Source organism: Lepidochelys kempii, chromosome 5 (assembly GCF_965140285.1).
Source record: "Lepidochelys kempii isolate rLepKem1 chromosome 5, rLepKem1.hap1, whole genome shotgun sequence".
NCBI lineage: Eukaryota > Metazoa > Chordata > Testudines > Cheloniidae > Lepidochelys > Lepidochelys kempii.
In genome coordinates this window covers 20642672-20667195 of record NC_136384.1, presented here as the reverse complement: position 1 = coordinate 20667195, position 24524 = coordinate 20642672, and the positions used below count along the sequence as shown (strand labels likewise).

The 24524-nt window shown below is 38.3% G+C and overlaps 1 protein-coding gene across 6 annotated transcripts in view; it reads right to left on the bottom strand.

Moving 5' to 3' along the window:
* The window catches only part of WDR7 (WD repeat domain 7), a 385388-nt gene that overhangs the window by 4006 nt on the left and 356858 nt on the right, over positions 1-24524 (bottom strand). For all 6 annotated transcript variants that reach the window (XM_073343603.2, XM_073343604.2, XM_073343606.2 and 3 more), the window contains one exon: positions 5387-5491. In XM_073343603.2, coding sequence (XP_073199704.2) covers positions 5387-5491 — 105 coding nt within the window. The remainder of the gene's footprint in view (positions 1-5386; positions 5492-24524) is intronic.

The window sequence follows — 24524 nt, the reverse complement described above, 5'->3', positions numbered from 1 at the left end:
GTGGTCCCAATGGCATAACAGAGAACTCATGGCGGACAGGTGAATTTCCAGACGACTGGAGAAGGGCAAACATAATACACCCATCTTTAAAAAGGGGAACGAAGAGGGCCCAGGGAATTACAGACCAGTAAACCTAACTTAGTTACTTGGAAAAATACTGGAACAATTGATAAACAATCAATTTGTAAGCATCTGTAGGATAATATGGTTATAGGAAATAGTAAACATGGATTTGTCAAGAACAAATCATGCTGAGCCAATCTAATTTTCTTCTTTGACAGAGTTACTGGCCTAGTGGATGCGGGGAATTAGTAGATGTGATATATTTTGACTTTAGTAAGGCTTTTGACACAGTCCCACATGACATTCTCATAAGCAAACTAGGGAAATGTGGTCTAGATGAAATTACTAATACGGTGGGTGCACAGGTGGTTGAAAGACTATACTCAAAGAGTAGTTATCAAACAGGGAGAGCCTGTCTCTAATGGGGTCCCAGAGGGGTCAGTCCTGTGTCCAATATTAGTCAATATTTTCATTAATGATTTGGATAATGGAGTGGAGAATGTGCTTATAAAATTTGTGGATGACACCAAGCCAGGAGGGATCACAAGCACTTGGAGGCCAGGTTTAGAATTCAAAACAACCTTGACAAATCAGAGACTGAGAGAGTTGTCTGAAATCAACAAGATGACATTCAGTAAAGACAAGTGCAAAATACTTCACTTAGGAAGGAAAAATCAAATGCACAGCTACAAAATGGGGACAAGCTGGCTGGAAGGTAGTACTGCTGAAAAGGATCTCAGAGTTATAGTGGATCACAATCTGAACATGAGTCAATAATGTGATGCAGTTGCCAAAAAGGCTAATATTATTCTGGTATGTATTATCAGGAGTGTCATCTGTAAGACATGGGATGTAACTGTCCTGCTCTAATTGGCACTGGTGAGGCCTGAACTGGAATACTGTATCCAATTCTGGGTATCACACTTTAGGAAAGAGATGAATAAATTGGAGGAGAACAACAAAAATGATGAAAGGTTTAGAAAACCTGACGTATGAGAAAAGCTTTTTAAAAAAGCCTGGGTTTGTTAGGCTTGAGAAAAGAAGATTATGGTGGGAGAGGGATCTGATAGTCTTCAGATATGTTAATAGCTATTATAAAGAGGACGGTGATCAACTGTTCCCCATGTCCATTCAAGGTAGGACAAGACTTAATCTGGGCTTAATCTGCAGCAAGGGAGATATTAGGAAAAACCTTCTAACTCTAAAAGTAGTTGAGCTCTGGAACAGGTTTCCAGGGAGGTTGTGGAATTCCCACAGTTAGAGGTTTTTAAAAACAGATTGGACACACACCTGTTAGGGATGGTCTAGGTTTACTTGGTCCTGCCTCAGTGCAGGCAGGCTGGACTTGATGACCTCTCAAGGTGTCCTCCAGCCCTACATTTCTATGATTCTGTGATAATCTTTTAAAAAACAACAACAAAAACTTCACCCTCTTTCTGCTATTTATATCAACAAAATATTAAGAGACGAAACCTTTAAACATATTTGTTGATCTATATTCTTTGAAAAATTGTCCAATATTTTTGAATTATATTTTGTTATATGTTTTAAAAACAAGAAAAACTCCCTCAAAAACTTCCATTCTATTAAATGCTCCAATACTCTTGAAAGACTCCCCATATAAAAATGTATTAGGATGCTAGGATTTCTATACAATAGGTAGATGATGGTCCAGCTGTATACCTAAGACTGGGCACATGAAACCTGGGCAAATCTTCGGACATTTAAGATGTGTTATTGCTGACACCATGTTCTGAATTCTGATCAGTACAAAATATAAGCCATTACTTTTTCTAGCCCTTCTCAGCAGCAGAATGGTGTCAGAGAGTGTAAATCATGGCATCTCTAGCAGGGAGCATGCAAGCACCACTGACATTTTCACAATTTAAATCATCTTGAGTAATAACCCTTTTAAGATGACTAATGTTACTGATTTTCCTGCATTAATAATAGTACCGAATAGAACACAGAGGGGAAAAAAATCACTAGTGCACCAGGTCACATTTTAAAACTAAATGCATAGGTACATTTAACTCTTTATGTAAAAGCCAGCTTAACATGAATAGATTTAGACACAGTAAAATCTGGCAATTCACATTTTTAAACCTGTGCCTGAATATGAAGTTTTTTTAAGTGAGGTCCCTTTTCTATGATTCTATGTAAAAGATCAAAATCAATAAGCCTGATTGCTTTCCCAGGTAGTTAAACTAAGTATATGTACTGATGGTTGAACATTTTTACTGTTCTTATTCACTATTTCAGAAAGCACAATATATGATGGATAATAATTCAGTACTTTTTATGGCATGTACAGTATTACTGAATGGCATACAGAAAATTGTGGAAGATTAAAAAAAAACATTAACTAATATCTGCAGGCATACTGGGTCTAGTCTTGCAGTCTTACTGCTGGCAAAACTCCCACTGTCTTTGATGGGTATTGTGCCTGCATGAACTGCAGGATCAAGACCACTTGTTTTTCAGATAACCATTATTTAAGTATATAATTTAAAAACACTTTTACATCCTTCGGCCATTTGAGTTGGTTTTCCTATTTAAATGCATACGTTTTAAAACTCTTAATGACATGTAAGGTAAAGGTGAATGTTAATTGCTTAAAAATATGAATGGAAACTAAACGTAAAGCAATAAATACCTCAATACATTAATGCCCATATCTTTTTCTTTTAGAATTCAATATGAATTGATTACACATGAAAGCGAGGGACAGGTTATGCATAAATGAGGGTAGTGCTGTACACACTTCCCCATCCAGCTTTGCCAACAAACCTTCACCCTAACTTGCTATTTCCTTTCTGTTGTCTCTTGGGTTCTGCCAGTCATGCTACACTGAGTGCTGATGTTTTGCTATGATCAAAGGGGAACTAAATGGCAACTACTAAAATCCTTTATACTGGTGACCTGATATAGAATTGGAACTCTGAGCTCCAGAGGAAAAAAGGGACAGAGCTACCCAAATGTACCCTATCACATAGCCCAATTGCAAAGTCTTCTAGGGAAAAAAAAAAAGTCTAAAGATCCAACTCTGCATATGGATCTGTTCTTGTTCCTTTTGCAGGATAAAAAAAAACATAAGAATGAAAAATATTGTTCAAACTATTAATTTAAACTCAAAAGGATAGGAATGCTGTTATCCTGCTTTTTATAAAGTGCACAGTTCACTTTTGGTACTATATAATATAAATATATATTAACAACAACAAGAATTTTGATTAAAATACTTAGATCAAATTCTCAAGCCTTAGCATAAAAATTCATTTAAAGGAAATAAAAAGAAACAAACGAAAAACCACAAACACCTGCTTAGAGGGTCTACTTGCTAAGTGCAGGGCAGGCTCTTATTTGGTCAACCATCAATGTACCCTTACATCTACAAGGCATCAATACAAGTTATAGAAGTATGGGTATTTGATTAAGAATATAGTGTTATTCCATGAAGTTCCAAACTTATGAATGTTCTGGAGTTACCTAGAGGTTACACATTTTTAGTGTGCACATGAACAACAAAAAACACAGTGCAGTAACTCCTCGCTTAACATTGTAGTTATGTTCCTGAAAAATGCTACTTTAAGCAAAACGATGTTATGTGAACCCAATTTCCCCATAAATAGGGGGTTAATGGGTTAATGCATTGTTGTTAATGTAACCTCACATTCTACAAGGCAGCATGAATGGAGGGAGGGGAGACTGCATGGCAGAGAGAGAAGAAACACACACTCTGTGTGTGTGTGTGTGTGTGAGAAAGAGAGAGAGAGACGCACATTGCCCCCTTAAGTACGTTAACCCCACTCTAAGTACACTGTCTTTTTAAGTAGATCAGCAAGTTGAGACAGCAGCTGCTGCCAGCAAGCTCCCCCCATCCTGAGTTGTGTTGTGCCCCCCCCAACTCTGTGGAGATGGGGTAAAGGAGCAGGGGGCAGGAGCAGCAGGAGGGGGGCACCCTAACTTTAGCACCTCTCCCCCTCCACCCCGCACAGCAAGCAGGAGGCTCCCGGGAGCAGCTCCAAGGCAGAGGGCAGGAGCAACACAGGGCGGTGGGGGGAGGGACAGCTGAACTTCCGGCAATTGATAGCCTGCTGGGCGGCTGTCACACAGGGAACTTAGAGGAGCTAATACGGGGGCTGCTGGTCCACCCTGGTTCCAAGCCCCCACCAGCTAGCTCCAACGGGCTGCTCTTTCTGCAAGCAGTGGACAAAGCAGGCGGCTGCCAAACAATGTTATAAGGGAGCACTGAGCAACTTTAAACGAGCATGTTCCCTAATTGATCAGCAACGTAACAATGAAACAACATTAACTGGGACAACTTTAAGTGAGGAGTTACTGTAAAATTCACCTTACATTTAAAAATAGTAATACAAAGGTATATTATTATTTATGTAGGAGCATTGGTAATCAGAGATATCATCACAGATATAAAATGCAAACAGAGGAGGGTGGTCTAATGGGTAGGGTGCTAGCTTCCTGGAACTCAGGGATCCAGGTTCAATTCAATGCCATGCCACACCCTTCCTGTTTCCTTGGTAAAGTTGTGTGGTCTCTCTGTGCCTCAGTTCTCCATTTGTAAAGTAAATGGAAATAATAGTACTTCCCTCTTTCACAAGTATGTTGTGGGGAGATATACATATTAAAAAACTGTGAGATACTCAGATAATACTGCAGTAATGGGCAATATATCAGCACCTAAGATAGACAGAGGTCTATATTGCAAGGACCTTATCTGTTTATACATATATATTTATTCAACAGATACATTTATACAATTTATAATCTATTTATACAGATAACATGAGTGAATATATTTGTCAAAATGTTACCCTAAGTAACTAAGGAGTCTAAGTCTAATGTTTAAGTGATTTAGGCACTCAGGAACCTAAATCCCATTGATTTTCAATTGTACTTAAATTGCTAAGGGCCTATGTCACTTTTGAAAATGTTACCCTTTATCAACATGCCTGTGTGAGCGCATCACAGACAGCATGTGAAAAAGAACTAGTGGGGCAATAAAATAGGGGGAAGCAAGAGAAAAATCAGTGGGGAGATATAGTTCTGTATATGGATTGTCCAAAATGAGAGTATTTATGTTCTGGTTTCAGCTTTAAGTTTTGGAATTTCCTGATTTTTGGCATGGTTGTTATTTCAGCCATAATGATACATTATTTTTTCCTTTGTCAGAGGTTACACTAGTACTGAATAACATTTTTTAAAAAGACCCAAAAAGTTGACTGTACAAATGCCAAAAACTCAGCCCCATTTACAATACGAGCATCGCGTATATATCTTCGCCTTTTGTGTATATTCTTACCTGCCAAAAGGAGATGTGACTGTCTGTGTTGGAATAAGTGGCAAGGTACCGTCCATCAGGAGCGAAAGCCACAGCAGTTATTGGCCCTTTATGGCCATGGATAGTCTAACAAAGAGGAAAACACGTAGTTTAGAAGATTAATTACTCAGCACTATTATGGTGCCACACAGACACAAATTGAACACAAAGCTAACAGAGTGTGTATCTATAGAAATGACTTATAGATATAGGTCATAACTGTCAGTTAAAACTAAGTATAGTGAAGAGATCATAGTCTGGCAAACTGAAAACCAAATATAATTTCATTATTTCATAAATGAGAGGGAATTTAGTGATAGTGTAAGGCCGCACCAGGACAGCCTTGGAGGCAGAAGGCCTCTCTCTCTCTCTGTGTTCTCAGAACAGCTGCAGCATGTACAGCAGCGGCTGAAGCTTCCCCATGCCCCATTGTTATACATCAGTCCTAAACTAGGTACAACTTGTAATACAGTCTCTATGCCATCCTTGCCTTCTCTACGGACACTGTTAATTATGCCAATCGTGGTGGTTTTGCATATAAGTAAGTGAACATTTGTCCATTTTCAGGGATTCTGAAGAAATGTTCTGATCGAATAGTAGAAAAAGGTTCAGACTTTCAAAATTACGACCTTAACTAGAAGAAAAGGGAATTATTCTTCTCTTGGCTATTTGTAGTAATAGTGCTTAATCTTGGTTTAAAATGTCAAGCATGAGATTCAGAAGCTGACTGTCCAGAAACCTTTGGTGGAACAATTTCAAGCATTTACTTGCCAACCTTCATCTGCTGCGAAGGAGATTAGACCTATACCTGTTACCTATATCCCGTCTACAGCTTTATAGTCACATGATCAGTGGTTCTTTCTTGTTACTCAGCTTCCAAATCTCATGCCTTATGTTTGAAATCTTGGAGAATTTTTCACCTATATCTTGTATATCTTTGGAGAATGCTGAATTCCAATGAATCTGCAGATAATATTTTTGCATAGCTCCCCAACATTCTCTTCCCCTCTGTATAAATATGTAGTATGAAGGATACAGCATCTTTTTGTGACAGCTGGTGTGGAGAAATAATGTGGATTCCCACAGCTATTCAGTAACGATGTCTCCTGCCTATTGCCAGGGGTTCCAGTTGCTGTGTAATGTCAAATTAGGAATTAGATGATAGCAAATTAGGACCACCATTTCCAGTACTACAATCACAGACCCCATCCTGCTTGATTATTATATGTGGACATTAGACTCAGGGCTATGACCTTTGGAGAGGCCCAGAGCATATTGAATACATTTTCTGTTGTCCTAACAATGATTATTTACAAGTTGACTGACATTCTGCCAGCTGGTATACACCTTCAAAGGCGGTGTGGGGGAGGGAAGTCTCTCTCACTGGGTTTCATTTCTGTTAGCCGCAGAAAAAAGAACCACCATATGCAGTTTTCTCTCACTTAAAGAAACGGCAAATGGGACATTGGGGAGAGAAGAGGCAATCAAGAAGCTTTCTCAAATAGGGTGAGGGTTGTTGAATGATTCTCATGTAATCCCAATAGGAACCCCCCTCTCCCCATCCCCCATCACCCCCCTCCGTCTTTCATGATTAGAAGTTAACCTCTTTCTCCCTGATCCTTAACGACATGTACTCTTTAAAAGCCAAACCAAACCATGCCTTTGACCATGACTGGTGCTTATATTTTTTTTCCTATCTTGGGCTGCTGGAGGTAGTTATCACTGCTCTTCAGAGGACCAGAGAACATCAGGAGTGGAGAGGCCCATAGTAAGATGTTGGTAGGTTATTTGCATGAGATCTCCTCTTGGTGCAGTTTTTTTTCTTTGACTTCTGTGTAGCAGAACTGACCTTTCCTCCACCTGCTCTGGAGTCAGTATCCATGAATGGCTTTTGACAATTTATATGGCTCAAAAAGCTTCTTAGATAAGATAAGATAGAATAGGAGTCTATGTTTATCTACCATAATTAAACAAATGTAAATCAGAGGATGCAGAAAGAAAAAAATAATTTAAAATAAAATGAAATAATTAAATTACTGGACCAGATAGAGTCTTTGCACAACATTAACATGACACATTTTTACAGTAGGAGTTTATCATCCCATGGTAGCAGTAATTCAAGGAAAGAACATATGACATGATATATTTAAATCTGAAATGTCACCATAAAATTCACTATAACCATTACCATGACAGCAATCAATATTTTTGAAGCTTACAGACAGTAAGCACACTCCATTCTCTGTTATATGAAACAAGAAAGGTGCTATTTGGAGGAACACGTGATCACATTACAATAACAAATGAGAAAAATGCTCAAGACTAAATTTTCAAACAAGCCCCAGAAACTACACCGACAAAGTTTGACAGTGTGCCACTTTGTATACAGAAAAACCTTCACTTGCACTCAGAATGGGTATTCCTGCTACTACAATACATGTTTTGCCTTGGCACCTATGTGCTTGCTTGAATACCCAAAAGGCACAGGTACGTTTTTAGAAATCACTCCTTCTCAGTAGGTCTCCCATCAGCAAATGAAAATGTATTTGCAGGTCACTGCAAAGGAAAATCTCCATCCTAACAAGTATACAAAAGAGGTTGATTTCAGAGCCAACAAATCACAGAATCACAGATATATAGGGCTGGAAGGATCCTCAAGAGGTCATCTGATCCAGCCTCCTATGCTGAGGCAGGACCAAGTACTCCTAGACGATTCTTGGCAGGTGTTACGAATCATCCACATTCTCTACAAGCAAGTCTTGTCCCCTAACTACTTTCCCTCACAATAAGCCTAGATCCTCTGCAGGAGGAGGAAGGTACTGGGGCCAGTGCAATTTAGTAAAGTCTGAAATTCTCGAAACCTACCTCTCCACTTTATTCACATACCAAGAGGAGAGGAAAATAATCAGGAAAACAGAGTCAGAATTGGGGACGGGAGGAGAGTGTGTGTGTGGGAGCAAATGAAACACATTCTCAATTTGTAACAACTTAAATGTTCTTAACGCAATTGTTTTCGGGGGCCAGAATTTAGAGCCTCAAGGGCCACAGGGTGCACACCGCTGCATTAGACCTGATCTGAGCCTATTTTCCTTGCACAATTAAAACTCCCAGTGACATCACTGAGCATTTTGGATGCTCAAGGGGTGCAGGATCAAGCACAGGACAAAAGGTGCTATAAGAATGAAAAGAACTACATAAGAGCAAGGTATTAATTATTAATTATTATTATTAAGCACTGTGTCTCCAAGTGTTAAATCTCCTAAACTTTGGCCAGAAAAAGACACCCCTGCCCTCTCTCTGTCTCAAATTCAGCAAAGCAATACCAGAGTCCCAACAAGGAATCTATTTTTGTGTAAATTTGTATTTAGGCCATTTTCATATCTAATTGTCCCAAAGACCAGGAGAGATCATTTGAAGCCTCTACGGTCTGTTATGTACATTCTTATTTACAAAAATGATGTAAACCCATCAAATATCCAGAGAGAGCACCAAAACCATTCGAGTCAATGTAAACTTAGGTGTGTGCTTTTCAGTCAACATTTCTGTTTTAAATATTTTGACAATTTCTTTTCAATGTGCTTCAATCTCTCAGCCTATAAAATTGAATTAAATCATTTCAGAAACAAATCCCTCGCCAACTTGCAGTTTTTAAATCAAATCAAAGCCATTTGTCAGGTATCTTAACAAAATATGGCTTTAATTGAATTGCTTTTTAAAGTATAATACTTAGGTTAAAAAAATCAGCTTTAAACTGAATGTCTAAAATATTTACTTGGGAGTTTATTGTTAAGTGGGAGTAATAATTCTTTTATGGGCAAACTAACCTGTCAAACTAAGTTATTTTTATTACGTAAATAGTTGCACGGCCTAAACTTTGTTCTACTTTGCTACCTTCCAATAATACAATTTGATATTTTTAATATCTTTTATATTTTTAGTAAAAAATTCTTTTTGCGAATACAGACTAACATGGCTGTTACTCTGAAACCTATATTTTTAGTGAATTTAGTGCTCATACTAAAAAAAATCTACAAATAATGGAAAATGCATATTTAAGTAAGTCTTAAAATACATAGGATTTTATATTAGAATTTCAAGTTTCTAATATTTAAAAAGGTATTTAGGCTTAAAAAGTAAAAAAGACTTATGACTGCCAAAAACTACAGTACACATCTCCCAACAAAGCACGTACTTGGCATGTTTTATCACCACTTGCCCTTCTGAAAATGGGAAAGCTCTTGGGACACACAGGCTTGCAGCACTGTTCCTTTCCCACTGATCGACATAATCATTTATGTCCAAACTTGATTAAATTAGCAGCATGCAATTAAAATCTTTTGGACCACTGCCATAAAAAATGTTAATTAAAAGTTCAAACCTTTTGTAGTAGATGAAATGTAAAGGAATTATTTAAAAGGCATAATACTCAACCACTAGTGGTACATAACATTTTTTCACATATACTTTAAACCCGCGGTTCTCAAACTTTAGCAACCCGAGGACCCCCATTTTGATTTAAATTTTTTTGCAGACCCCAAAGCTCCCCACTCAGTACAAGGCCCTGCCTCCACTCCACCCCTTCCCCCAAAGGTCCACCCCTCCCCTGTCTCTTTTTGCCCCCTCCCCTGAGCACGCTCCATTCCCGCTCCTCCCCCTCCCTCTCAGTGCCTCCTGCACACTGGGGAACAGTTGTTCAGTGGCATGCAGAAGGTACTGGGAGGGAGGGGGTGGAGTTGAGAGAGGGAGGGGGATGAGTTGATCAGTTGGGCCGGCAGATGCCCTGGAGTACCCTCAGGTCCACGGACCACAGTTTGAGAAATGCTGCTTTAAACTATAATCTGTAATCCGCACAGCAGTAGATATACAATTCACAAACAGTTGTAATGAAATATATTTCCTGTAAACCCATACAACCAAAGATCTTTCCAAGGCCTAGTCTGGACTCCTAACTTGGGCAAAACTCAAATGGACTTCAACATTACAATCACATCCATCATCATCTTCTAGCTAAAGTAAAAACCTATATGCAATTTTTATGTGCATAAGACCCAGAGTCAGGAGCCTTGGATTCTACTCCTGTCCCTGCCACTGACTTGCTGTGTGATCTTCAGCAAGACACAACTCTCCATATCTCAGTTAAATACTTTTTATGTAGCTTTACTTGGGCCAAATTCACAGTGGGGTATTACTTAATATTTACATTAAGGCAGTGCCTGGAGTTCAAAGCAGAACTGGGGCTCCTTTGTGCTCGATGTTGCACTCTACCTAAAGATCTCACAATCTGAGAAGGCAAGTGACATCAAAAATACTTGGCAAGGCGGATACAGTTTTTAAATATATCTATACACAACTGCAATTTTTTTTTATAATTATGAATACTTAAATAATTATAAATTGACTGATTTCTTATAGGCATCACTGCAAAGTTATTCTTAAGGCGAGATCTGCAGTACAGAATAGTAGCATATGCATCAGTTAGGGGAGGACATTGGACACTCAAGAGCAGGATGGAAGCAGTCATGAAAACGTTTGCCTGAGAAGCTGACAAAGGGTCAGACAAGACAGGCACTGCTGGTAGACAGTAGGAGATTAAACTGGCACAGTAGGAGACAAGAGTAGTCAAATAAAGAGGGGCAGAATTGTGAAGGGTCTTGAAAGGTAGGACAAGAAGTTTGAACTTGGTTCGGTGAAACAAGGGCATCCAGTGAGAGAAAAAGTTAATACAGTAGATAGAACCTCAAAGATATGAAAACCAGAATTACGGACTGACCGGTTAACCGGACATCATGTGAAACCGGGAGTAACCAATCAGGCAGCAGTGGAGACAAAAAAAAAAGAAAAAGCAAACACTGTACAGTACTGTGCCTGTATTGCATCTTAAAGGCAGGCACATCTGGGCTGCTTCCGCCCCCCCCCCACCCCCCAGCACCCACTTACGTCTAGGAGTGAAGACGCTTGAACTGCCAGCCCAAGGCAGCTGGCAGAGCAGGAGCAGCACTGGGGGCTTTCACCCCGCCTCCCTCCCCCGTCCCGGGGGTGGGGGGAAGCACTATTTTCACCCACCTCCCCCGGCTGGGAGGGGGACAAGGTTGCAGTCTGACCCAGGGAAAGAAGCTGCCTGCAATTAAGCTGTTGGCACTGAGGAGGGAGTTCAGCAGCTGCTGGAACCTGGCTTGGAGCATCAGCTGCTGGGACTGGAGCCTGAACTGCACGTTGTTCACCGTTATGAACATTTCAGAGTCAGGGACAACCTCCATTTCTGAGGTGTCCGTAACTCTGAGGTTCTACCGTTTGATCAAAGCAACCTGTAAGGAAGATGATCTTAGCAGTTGCTTTTGTATGGGCAGAATGGAGTGATGGTTCAGGGATCCTGGAGAAGAGGTTACAATGTGTCAGGTGAGAGATTCTGGATTAAAGTTTGCCCATCTAGACAGAAAAAAAGGACATATTTTAGAAGTATTAGGGAAGATTTAGATACAGCCTGAGTATACAGGGCAAGAGAGGATGGTGCTGATGATGGCTCCCAAGTTGCAGCCCTAAGAAACTTCTTCACGTTTGGATGCCTAAATTGATGCAACTAAACCAATATTCAAAAGTGCTGTGCCCAAGTACCTACAGATCTTAATGACTTCAGTGGGAGCGGTAAATGATCAGCGCTTCTGAAAGTTAGGCCACTAAAGGCCTGACCCTGCACCATGTAAGTAAATGGGAGTTTGCTACTGATTTCAATAAACTCAGGCTCAAGCCATTAGGTGGTTAAAAACAGATTTATTTCCTGAGTTTAGGAAAACCTGTTTGAAAAATTTGGCTTAAGTGCCAAAACAACTTAATTTTGAAAATATCTTTTTGCTATTATCGTGCAATAAAAAATACTAGAATTAGAAACGCATAACCGTTTAAACTATTTTCTGAAAAATATGCACAGTATAATTATTGTTTCTGCACTGAAAGTCTCTGTGCGTATCAGGCTAAAACTTGGCATTAAATGGCTACATTATAATCTCCCTATTGAGAACTGGGTTTGTAACATTATAACTTGAATTACAATAGGAAGATGCACCCTATAATTGATGGTGGGAAAGTACAGTAGCTTACATGACAACAGAAAGTAAGATATACTGCACTTACAAGAGGTCGTGTATTAGGAATCTATAGTAATATTTTCTTACTGTACATCACATACAAGATATGTCGACTTAAGCAAACCCTTGTGCCTTTAATGTAATCACTATTGCTTAATGATAAGGAAAACTAAAAGGCCAATTAATTATAGGATTCAATATTTAGACCATCAAACTCTTTAGCACTTAACAAGCAATTAATATGTGTCAATGAAAAATGTTTTGGTAATACAAAGGTGAAAATCAATAGCACTAGCATACTTGTTGCACTCTTTACCACTGACAATTTATCCAAATAACTACAGTCCTTAAGGGAGCCACATCACTCTGATGTTTTAATTTATGTACTTTCCTAGCTGACATTAATCCTTTAAAACACAGATTTACCTTTTCTGTGGCTTATTCAATGTGCATTTGGCAATGCTCACCCTTTTATTTACTTGTCAGGTAAATAAGCATATCACAAAATCTATGCAGCTCAATCAGAAATATTTTATTTGAACCAATGTTCTTGCTTTTTAGGCTTGGCTGGCCGGCCGAGGCAATTTTATTGCTATGCTAAAGGCTACCTGGAAGGATGTGTGCCTCTGTTGCTTCCATAAGGAAGTGCATGATAAAATATTTGTTTAGTTTTTTTGCCTTTTGGATTACACTCAAAATGGGTATGTTTTCTGCTTGGAATTAGTTACAGAATGTTATGGAAAAATCTAATATCTGTGCATTTAACAGTGGCACTGGTTCACGGATACCGTTTATTTTGAACAAAAAATACAGTGGGACAAAGTGCAGCTGTGTGTCGTATCCCTCTGCCCAATGAATTGATTTGTTCTTTTTCTAAATGGGGGATGCTCCTGGGAGACTATTTGACTTCTGCACCTGCCTGTGTTGCTGTACTAAAGCACATCATATATGGAAGCTATGAACACCCATTTCAAGGTCTGATATTTCCCAAACTCTACAATAAAGTAAATTGTTCTGTCAAAGGTAAATACCTGTGCTAAGTGTTGAATTCCACTGCAGCAATATTCTAAAGTATTTTATTTTAACCAGCAGTTGAAAAAAGTATTTTAAATACAGAACTGGATATTAATGTAACTACTGCGTTACTGCAGAAACATACATCACATTATGGATATCTATTCCCAAAACCCTGTGGGTGTATGAACAGAAAGGAAATGATATTGCGTTATCAAGGAAAGCAACGTACCCAAATGCATCACACAGAAGTATTATAATCCAAACACATACATAAGAAAAGTCTGGAAACCTAGCCTGAACTGTGCCACCTATGTGCTTTGACCAAATATTAAGCAGGAAGAGATCAGACAGTCCCCCCGTCCCGCAAGAACACATTGTCTACTGCTTGTAGCTTGGGAAGTTAGGCAGTTCCAGGTCTCCACTTCCACCAAAGGAGATAGAGCAAATCAATCCTTGTATAGACTGGTTATTTGCACATTAAAAATGAGAAGACTGTGAAGCTCTCTCATTAACAACCAGCCAGTGACACTGATTTTGGGGGCAAATCCCCTTGAGCAGTCATGTTGATGTGCTCTGCAAGAGCAGCAATATACATCTGGTTTTCAGTGGTACACTAAATAAAACACATTACAATAGCAATGCAGTCTAGGTCACAATGGCATGGCTCATTATACCAAAGTCCATGTCTGGAAGAGTGAGACACAATCTCTTGACATTTTGGTGACGATAAAGGACACTTGACCTCCCTGAGAACCTCAGCTTGCATAAAAACTTAGTTCACTTTGCAGTAAAAAATACCCCCAAATCTAGAGCACACCTAATCAAGAAAGACAGGTTTCCGAGTAGCAGCCATGTTAGTTTGTATTCGCAAAAAGAAAGTACTAGTGGCACCTTAGAGACTAACCAATTTATAACCAATTCAGTGGATCCACTGAATGCATCCGATGAAGTGAGCTGTAGCTCATGAAAGAACGCATCCGATGAAGTGAGCTGTAGCTCACGAAAGCTTATGCTCAAATAAATTGGTTAGTCTCTAAGGTGCCACTAGTACTCCTTTTCTTTTTGCTAATCAATAAAGAAGTCTGAATCAAACAAGCAAGATCCTCTAGATTAGAGGTTCTCAACCTTTGCTACATCATGACCCCATATTATAAAAGAAAAGTTTGGGGAGTTCCCTCTCCCATCTAGCCATAAAGAAAGAAAGGGTGGTGGCGATCCACCTACAGTTGTTTGTAAACCCCTCCGGAGGTCTTGCCATTCTGGTGCACAGCCCATGCATGAGATTTTCCCATACCACACAAGCAAACCAAATAATCTTATTTGACATTTCAACCAGCAGTCTCCATTATGTCCCAGCTGAATTTTAATGTGAATGTAAAGCACTGAGAACAGAAACCAAACCATAAAGAGCTTTGAAAGTCAAAACCAATCCTTGGAATTGCACTAAAAATGCATTGGAAAACCAGAGAACCTATGGAGCATAAATACAATATGCTCTTTGTGTGAAACACTGTTAAATAAGCAAACGGATGCGTTTTGTACAAGCTGAAGTTGCTGAGTTATCATCAGGTATAGCCTTATTCAGAGTGCATTGCATTACGGCAATCTGGAGGTGATGAAAGAATGGGCAATGATGGTGATGTCTGTATATGATAGGAAAGGTCACAACTTGTAGCCCCAATTGACTATGAAAACAAATGTTTTGGCTGAAACTGCTATCTGGCCATTCTGAAACAATCCAGGAGCCAACAAGATTCCTAGATGACAGAAAACAAAGATGTATAGGTAAGTGTCAACAGCATACTACAGCCTAAATAAATGATTTCACTATCCCCTCAGAAGCCTCACCCACACATTGCCATTTACATATATCATCAGAAGTGGGTCTAATAATTCCCTTTATTGTTAACTGATGATATGTATTAGAATCAGTATGACAAACAGATCCCCTAATTTAAGATTATCGTCAATGTCATTTACATTGATATGGTGTAAGAGAAAAGAAAGTCACCCAAGATACATTAACTCCTATTCCAGATCACTGTCTTGTAGTCCCCAACTAGAGTTGCTATGGCCAAGAACAGTGCAAATTGCTAGGCCCAGTGCATATTTTTCATCTCTCAGTGGATCATCTGTAGAAGTAGTACACATCTGGGTAATAGAGCTCTTGTAGTGGTCTCTAGCATGCTGAACCTGTTTTATTACCCAATTCCGTGTATTTCTACAGATTTCTGCCAAATTTTCTATAATTTCAGAACACATAATTTAATTTACTGGTAACTTATACCCTTACATTTACGTATGATACATACCTACAACTGACTGGTATATCTGGATCTACAAAACATGGTTTAGGAAGTAATCAATATTCCATTATGGAATTGACCTTTGATTTCAAATAGTAGCTTGCTGTAGCTGTGTCTGATTAAGATTAGCCCATAGTCTAAAGATTCCTGTGATCCAGAAGATCTTTACAGATCACTAGTATAGTGTTATAGCACACCCCCACACTAACTTTGCACAGCTTTCTAATTGCAACAACGCTACACTACTAACTTGTAGTGGGTATGATATAGTTATTTTCAATAAATATTTTTACATGTAAAATACTAAAAATAATCACAAAAACAAAAACAACCACCCCATAAGTATGGTGGATTTTGAGTAATGCAAAACTTAAGAATTCTGTGTTCCAGCTTCCACCAACCTACAGTAGATCTGTTCATCTTTTTTTTCATGCAACTGAAAAGCAATTTACAACTAAGGGCCCTATCTTCCGCTGTATCTACAGCCATCAGCCCTAATTTAAAAATTCACTCTCTGTCTTCAAATCCTTCCTCAAAATTCATTTATTTTGGGTAGTATTCCACTAACACCACAGGTGTCCATCACCACTGCCATTTCTGCACATGATCATGACTGTATTGTAAGCAAAACAAAAAACCCCACAAGACAATGCAACAAAATAACTTGAATGTTCAATACATTAAGTTCCCATGGAAGAAACTTGAGAGGTTCTCTTTTCCCCTTATACCAGCTATAGTTTTGTCTCTCCACAACCATCCCCAGCCCTGGCTCCCCATATTCCCTGTACTGTATTTCCTAAAAAAGGGATTTTGGGGTTTAGGTTTTTAAAATATCTCATCTGGAAAACACTCTTTATCCGTGTGCCATTGCAGTATATAAATAATAATAATAATCTGATATAATTAAGTTTGATGTCTTTGTTTTAAGAAAGCTCACTTTCTACAGATATTCTGTTTCTGTCTTCTTTGCTTGTGTCTAGTAAATTCTACCTTTCTGGTTCTCTCACTTGCCTTTCAAAACACATACCAAAGTGTCAAATTTTCTTACAGTGTGTTATGTGCTTAGATACACATTTTATAGTGTGAAATAATTGAAAGTACATATTAAAGTTAAATAGTTTTATGTGTAAAGACAGATGTTAAAACAATTTCTTCAATTTTTGTTGCCATACCAAAAAACAAATTTTTTTCTCAGAAATGTCTAAATGTGAATTCCAAAAATAATTCAAACTCCTTATTCTACAAACATTTATGTTCAGCTATTTTAACATATTTTCACTAAAAAAAGTCTAAATCTAAAGATCTCGTAATTAAACTGGTATGTTCGTTCAAATAATGCTGGCACTTGCAATAAAAATTCAGTACTATACTAGCAAAGAAAAAAGCATATTTGCCTTTTATTTTTTAATTCATTTTCTGCCTGTCCTTCAAATAGCTTTTCAATAATAGCAAGATAAAGTCAAAGCACATGTACTAAAAAAATTAACTTAATAAAACATAACAACTTTTAATCTTCTGGTAATATAATTTTGCATCAACCATTCTGCATCAACAATTACTTATGCGAATCGTATGATTTGACAGCCAGCATACGAGAGCACAAAGTGACCTTGAACAGCAGTGTACAAAAATACATTTATCACTGAAATGGCATGCTGGCTGTCAGTCAATATATGCCTCTCATTTGTTAGGAGGTTCTCCTGCTGTGATTCCCTCATTACAATTTGCTTTTACTTCCTGGGCAAATGACAACCAGAAAATGGGGCCGCTTCTATCTTGACCAAACTTAATCCAGAAAAAAAAATAGATGACAGCTGCAACCAACCAAGTGTTACAGGGTGTTTTACAAAATGTTTCTAAATTGCACTGCTAGATATCCTTAATGCTACAAACTATTAAATAAGATAGCCAAGGAACTAGCCTCATTGTCTCTAAAACCATCACATTTTATTAAGTTATGCATGGTGATCTGCAAAAATCAATCCCGCTTATTTTTCAAACAAACCAGAGGTTTACAAATATTTGATTTACATTCTACTTTAAGAAACATGCCAGGGTTTTGTCAGTTTAAGATACTTTAGACGACATCATCAAAATTCATATAGCAATTAACTCCCCCTATACATATAGAATGGTTATGCCCAGATGACAATATTAATATTTTCATGCATGCAGTTATCTAGATGTTTTTAATACTGCACCCATCATCATATAATCTGAGCACTAGTATGTAATGGATTCTTGCTACTGATGTTTAATCTTCCCACAGCAATTATTGTTTTAAAAGAACTCCAAACAGCTGATTGGTTAAATGGTACGCTATAGTTTATATTTTAAATTATTTTCTTAAAGGTGCAGTATATGCCATACAGGTATGGTCCAGAAAAACAGAAGAAGAAATAAAGCACTTATATGATTTTAAATTTTTTAAAAATATTCTTCTTTTGTAATATGCAAAGTAAAATATAATGAAGTTACATACATATTGTAATAAAGTAATAAAAGGGATATAGAAAATATGCATACAAACAATGAAGATTAATTCAGAAAATGCATAAAATCCACATCATAGGGCAAATTATAACTCTTGAATTTACATGTGCTAACTGCTATAAATCATTGTAAAGTACTGGTTCTTGAACCACAAATCCCATAAAATTGATGTTCAATAGGTGGGATGATGATTGGGTTGATATCCTAGCTCTAGAGAGCACTTTACACAAAGAAAAAACTTTGAACATTTTCCAAAAACATAATGTGGAACAGAATCACCATTTATTAGAAAGACTTTTATCTAACCAACTTTTAACATGCAAATCATATTCTTAATGGGAATAGCTGCATAAGTGCTAGAAATAAATAAAATTAGGAAGCATTAAATAATATTAATTCACTCGAATAATGTGATTCAGATTCATTAAGAGATTACATTACAAAGGAGCATAGAAAACAAATAAAAGGCAAGAGTATGCTATCAAACTAGAGTAGTAACCACTTTTTTGGAAATAGATCTAATTTGATTCTAATTTGAATGGCAATATACCTAGTTAATTAAATAATTTACAGGAAGTTTGGGGGTAAAAATTCTCCCAACCCTATTCTATTTCTCTTTGTTTAAAATAGCTTTGGTAAAGATCAAGAAAGCAATGCACATTTTTTGCCTTGGGAGGCTATTGAATTTTACTATAATTTTGGTACAAATTCGGGGTAGCACTGTATCCGCATTGTGACATAGTATCACATTAGTAATGTCCTAATGTAAGAGGATAACCTCTTTCAGTAACAACAACAACAACAAAAAGATATAATCATATACACTCATAGTATACACATTTTGACAATAACAGCACCACAAGCAAACTCCTCCGCTCCAAAGGAAAAAAAAAATCCAACAAAAACAGCAAAAGAAACTCATAACTCACTCATATGAAAAAGTTATAATCCTTTGATCTAATCTGACTGGAACAATGTACTGTTATTAAAAGATTCAATAAAATACTTAAAATAAGAATGGAGAACATAGGAAGAAAACTTTTGTTATTAAACTGACTTCTGATGGAGACAACATGGAAGAATTATATAATTTTATCCAAGAATTCTGTAAAAAATTTCCAGTTTTCAAGATATGAACTTTTAAAATGAGCAGCAGTGATACAAGGAAACAGTTCTTTGTTTAAATAACATTATATGGCTTACGATGTCAAAGACAGACATCACAGAATTACTGTAGAATCTCCTTAATTGGAACACTCTTGCGGAGAGTTTAGCATCCCAAAGGAGCAGCTGTGCTGATTAAGAGAAAAAGCTATTACAAAATAAAGTCTGATTAGATTTAATATGAAAAATTACTGTACTGAAAAGCACATGCTATAAATATAGCCTTATTGTGTATAAATACACACACTCTTACCCTTTTTTCCTCTTTATAAAATAAAAATTATTTTAAAATAATTATAAACATTTAAAAGAATTTCCTGCATTTCACTTGCCTTATTTCTTTTAATATCTGGTTAACCTCTGTAACAAAAGACTGGCGTTTACAATTTCACACCTATTTAACAACAGGACTACTCACTGGCGTAAAACAAGAAGAATTTGGCCCTAAACATTAAAGAACACTTTGCCCTTTGGCACTGACAAAGTGTTCTTATGAAGCCAAATTTTGGCTAATGCTCTCCTATTTAAGCAGCAGTCATCGCAATGTGCAATCAGTTCTGAAGGGTAAATCAGTTTCCCAAGAAATGTTCCAATGAATTAACTATTTCTTTTAAACAATGTGTATTTGCTTATGACACCATTTGGACTCAGGGAGCAGTCTGATTGGCTAAAGTTTGTTCTTAAGATCCCACCACAAGGTTAAGGTAACTAGTCACTTGAATGAGGCAGGCAGAAATTGGTCCTGAATATTACTTTATTGTTGTTGAAATGAAATTTCCCCCCAACTTTAATCATAAAAACCTTTTAAGAAAAAATGTAGGGTACATAACTAAAATAGCATCATTTATGTACTTTGAACACTGTAGGGTATTTAACCTTTGACTTCATGAATACCAGTGCACAGGGAACATGCACAAATCAACAGCACTAGCTTTAAACAAAAGCTTTCACTAATGCACACAAAGTAGGGAAAAGCCATCAAAATCACCCTTCCCTACCAGCATCTCGGGGTTCTGGGGCTTAATTATCTGCTCAGAGGCTTTTTGTGCCCTGAGCATTCTGCCCATGGCCCCAGAGAAAACACGCTATGTCATAGTTTGTTTCAGAGTAGCAGCCATGTTAGTCTGTATCCGCAAAACGATTCACACTTTGCTCCCTGCTCCCACTCTAAGAACCTTTGGCTTGATTCCCAGGCCTTTACCAAGCTTGTACTCAAATTCTAATCCTTTACCATTCTTCCTTCCTTGACCATGCTCTTCTTTCCACTTTCACCATTCTCTTCCAAGAGGTACAGCATTAGACATGAGGGGGCTGAAACTTTCAAAGCCACTACAAAGAATTGGAAGCCCATTTCCCATTAACTTTAAGCAACCTTGAAAATCTCAACCTAGGAGCTCAATCTTGAATTCATACTTTTGTATACTCCCATTTATAATCTCACTGGTGTTTTATGTGGAAGATTGTAAACCAGGCTTTTAGACCTTTTTGCAGGTATTCGTGTTGCTTTATAAATTCTAAGCTTTAAGTCCAACACAGACATGTGTAACTGAATGGAAACAGCAATAGTAGGGGACTATGTACAGTAATAAGCATATGTAAATACCTAATTCTTTGCAGGATTCCGGCCTGGAATTGCTGCTAGAATGCTTGATTAGGAGCGATACGAGCAAAAATTCTCAAAAGGTGTTTTGATAGGGTGTTTAGGGTCTAATGGAAGAAGTGCTACCCAGAATCTAATGACCCCTACTGGGACAGTAGGCCACCATTTTGTCGCAGGAAGTGGTAGTAAACCATGGCACTGGAATTGTAGCCTACCTATAATGACCCTCCATTTTTTTTTAATCCCACTGTTCCTTTTCAGGTGATATATTCCTTTATTTCTCTTTTGTCTGAGGTCTGTCTTCAGTGTTTGTCACGATTGAACGATGGCAGAAAGAATAAATGAAGCAGGCAAGTGTATGCCCACTTGCTATAATGTTGTGCTTCTGTGGTTAAAGGGGGTACGCATGTGAACATACTTACAGCAGTACAGTGCTCGGCCATGTTAGAAACATGAAATGCTCTACACAGATTGCTCTGAAAAGGACAACTCCTTCTGGCAACTTTTTCCAAACCTTAAATATACTATTTAAAATATGAAAGCAAATTGGATGCAGATTTTATTTTTGCATTTTTTACAGGCGTTTGGTTGCTCCTACTTTTCAAAATCAATGAAAACTCTCTACCACTTTGATGTGACCACACATCACAACTGCAGCTTATTTATAGAGATAGATCCACTAACAGCGGTGTTTTAAGAAGCACACACGTTCTTGCATTCACTGTCAATACCATACAATCTGCTCTTGCATTGCACAGTTCACATACAGTAACATGTCCCAAAGCATTTTACGATCTATAAAAGAATAACGCAAAATGCAAAACCTCAAATAAACTAGATAAGCCCGGGGGGGTGGGGGGTGGGAAGTGTGTGTGTGTGTGAAAGGATTTTGAGACTAGCCTTAAAAATGCATCTGAGTGTTCCAAAACTTATTCTCCCCTAGCAAAAACAGTACTAATTATTCATACAACTGTTGTGCAATACATAAGGAAATCTAATTAATAATGATAAATAATAATATTTGGCACGTTATATATAGGGCTTAACATTTTACATTTTCAGAGCAATAAACAAATATTAACTGATCAATAATTATTCAATCATTAAAAAATAAGTAGCAAGAAACAATAGGTAAACCCTTTTTTCTGATTTTAAGCCTTTTTATTAAAAATGCTCTGGACACAGATTTCCGTTGCTCATTGTTAATTATTTTTTCAATTACCTTTGAATTGTACTTTGATATCCAGACTAAAAGCTTTAGTTTCATTGTAGCTTCTCTAAGTACTTCTATATCCTCTGCTGAAATGCCATTTTCTAACTTCTCACAGCAATATGCTCAGGGAATCACAAACAGATGTACCAAGGCCACCTGGGGAATATACAGAGGGAAGTTTTCCTTTTCTATATTAGCGGAAGCACAGCAGTGTCATAAAAGACTATACTTCATCAAGATTCTAGCCTGATGAGTTCTTCCCAAGCTGTAAAACATCATTAATAACAAGATATTCCAGAGACAAGGAAATAACTATGCACATTAGAGCAAGGAAAAATGGTCCTAGGGTAATGATTCCACTTAATACTGACCCTTGCCTCATGAGCCATCTAGTGTGGCTAGAATTGTGGAAGATGCTGCTATCAGAAAAAAAATATTGATAAGAAATTCTCTGTTTTGCAGAAAAGCAACATCACTTCTTGAGGAAGGAGGAATTCACCTTAGGAAGAAAGGATTCTGGGTATCCAGGGCACCAGACTGTCCTCATGGAGCATGTTGTAAGGCTCTTGTGTAGATAAGGCTGCCAGCTCCAACATTTGCCTGACAGATGTGGCAACTACTAAGAAACAAGTCTTACTGGATAAATAAAAAGCCGACACTGAAGTCAAAGGCTTGAAGGGATGGCTTGTCAAGGCCCACAAAACTAATGGAAGGTCCCATTTTGTAAGAAGTGGCCTGACCAATGGTCTGGCTAGTTGGATGGCCTGAAGGAATCTGGCTACCCATAGACTGTCTGCAGGAGAGCCTGAGGATCCTGTGAATAGCTTGCTACTAAGAGCCGACACCTAATGCACGATACTAGGCAGAAGGGCTCTGACTGTGCCTTCTTGGAGAAAAAACGGAATAGCTGGAATTCCAGGATCTCTGGGATTTGCATCAGTTGTAGAATCTGGAGCAGACAGAGGAGTATGCTTTGAGTGTCAATAACCTCCTAGATGAAAGCAATGTCTTGAGTCTGGAGGACAGAGCGATTCTAGCATTTCAGTCTCACTAGATAGGCTATTAGTTGAAGCTGTTTTGTGTCTGGATGTAGAAGGGAACTTTGCAAGAGGATGTCTGGCCTCTACGGAAGCTGGAGTGGGGATTCTGGTTTCAGCACTATCCGGTCTGAGAATTAAGGTCTCTATGGCCAATGAAGCGTTATAAGAATTACTGTCGCCTCAACTCATCTATAGTAGAAGAAAGGATGGAAATGTATAAAGTAGGTCCTGAGGCCAAGTGTATGATAAGGCATCTGTCTCCAGGGCTCTGGAGTCTGTGAAGTATTTTAGCCTTTTTGTAGTTGTATGATTCACAAATGGGTCAACTGAAGGGAGCCCAAATGTCTAAACAATCTGATTGAAAATCTCTTGATTCAGGCACCACTCAGAGTTGTTGATCCTGCACCTGCTGAGCCAGTCTGGCTTGTTCAGATCACCTTTGATGTGGATCATTCTGAAAGGAGGAACTGTTCTATGATCACCTCATTATTTCCAATGCTTCAGGCTTTTTGTTCCCCTTGGCTGTTTAAATAGGTGACTGCTGTCATATTGTCTGACTGAACCAGGACGTGGTTCCCCATTATGGTGGGCTGGAACCTTCACAGAGTTAACTTGACTGCTCTCAGTCCTAGGAGTTTTATGCTGTGAGCCTTTTCCTTCTGGCTCCAGAAAGCCTAGGTGGTTTGGGTCTCCAAGTGAGCTTTCGAGACCTCCAAACTCACATTGGTTGTGAGGACTAAAAGATCTGGAAGGTGGTTGACTGGATGAAGAATGAATTGGGTGGACCCCACAGCTCGATGGAGTAACCTAGCTAATTATTGCCCTGACCCATTTTCTGTGGTCAGTGAAAATCATTCCTCTGCATTGTGGTGGGGCTGAGGCACCTCTAGATTTCCCCCCTAGGACTTCGATTCCACTGTTTTCCCTTGGAGAATCTGTTGTCCCTTCAGTGGTACCTCTGTGAGGACAAGAAGTAAAAGAAGTGACTGTCTGAAAACTGGTCTGTACTCTCCCCTGGGGCACTTAATGGGACAAGGAGAGACTGTTTGAATTTTGCTGCATTGTCAACCACCACTTTCTCCAGCTCTTCTCTCAGAAGGAGGGAGCCTGTAAACTTGGCCAAACACATGGCCTGAGTGCGAGTTCATCTTCCAGAGATGGAGCCATGGATGGCACCTGGCTACTGAGCTGGAAGCCATGGCTTG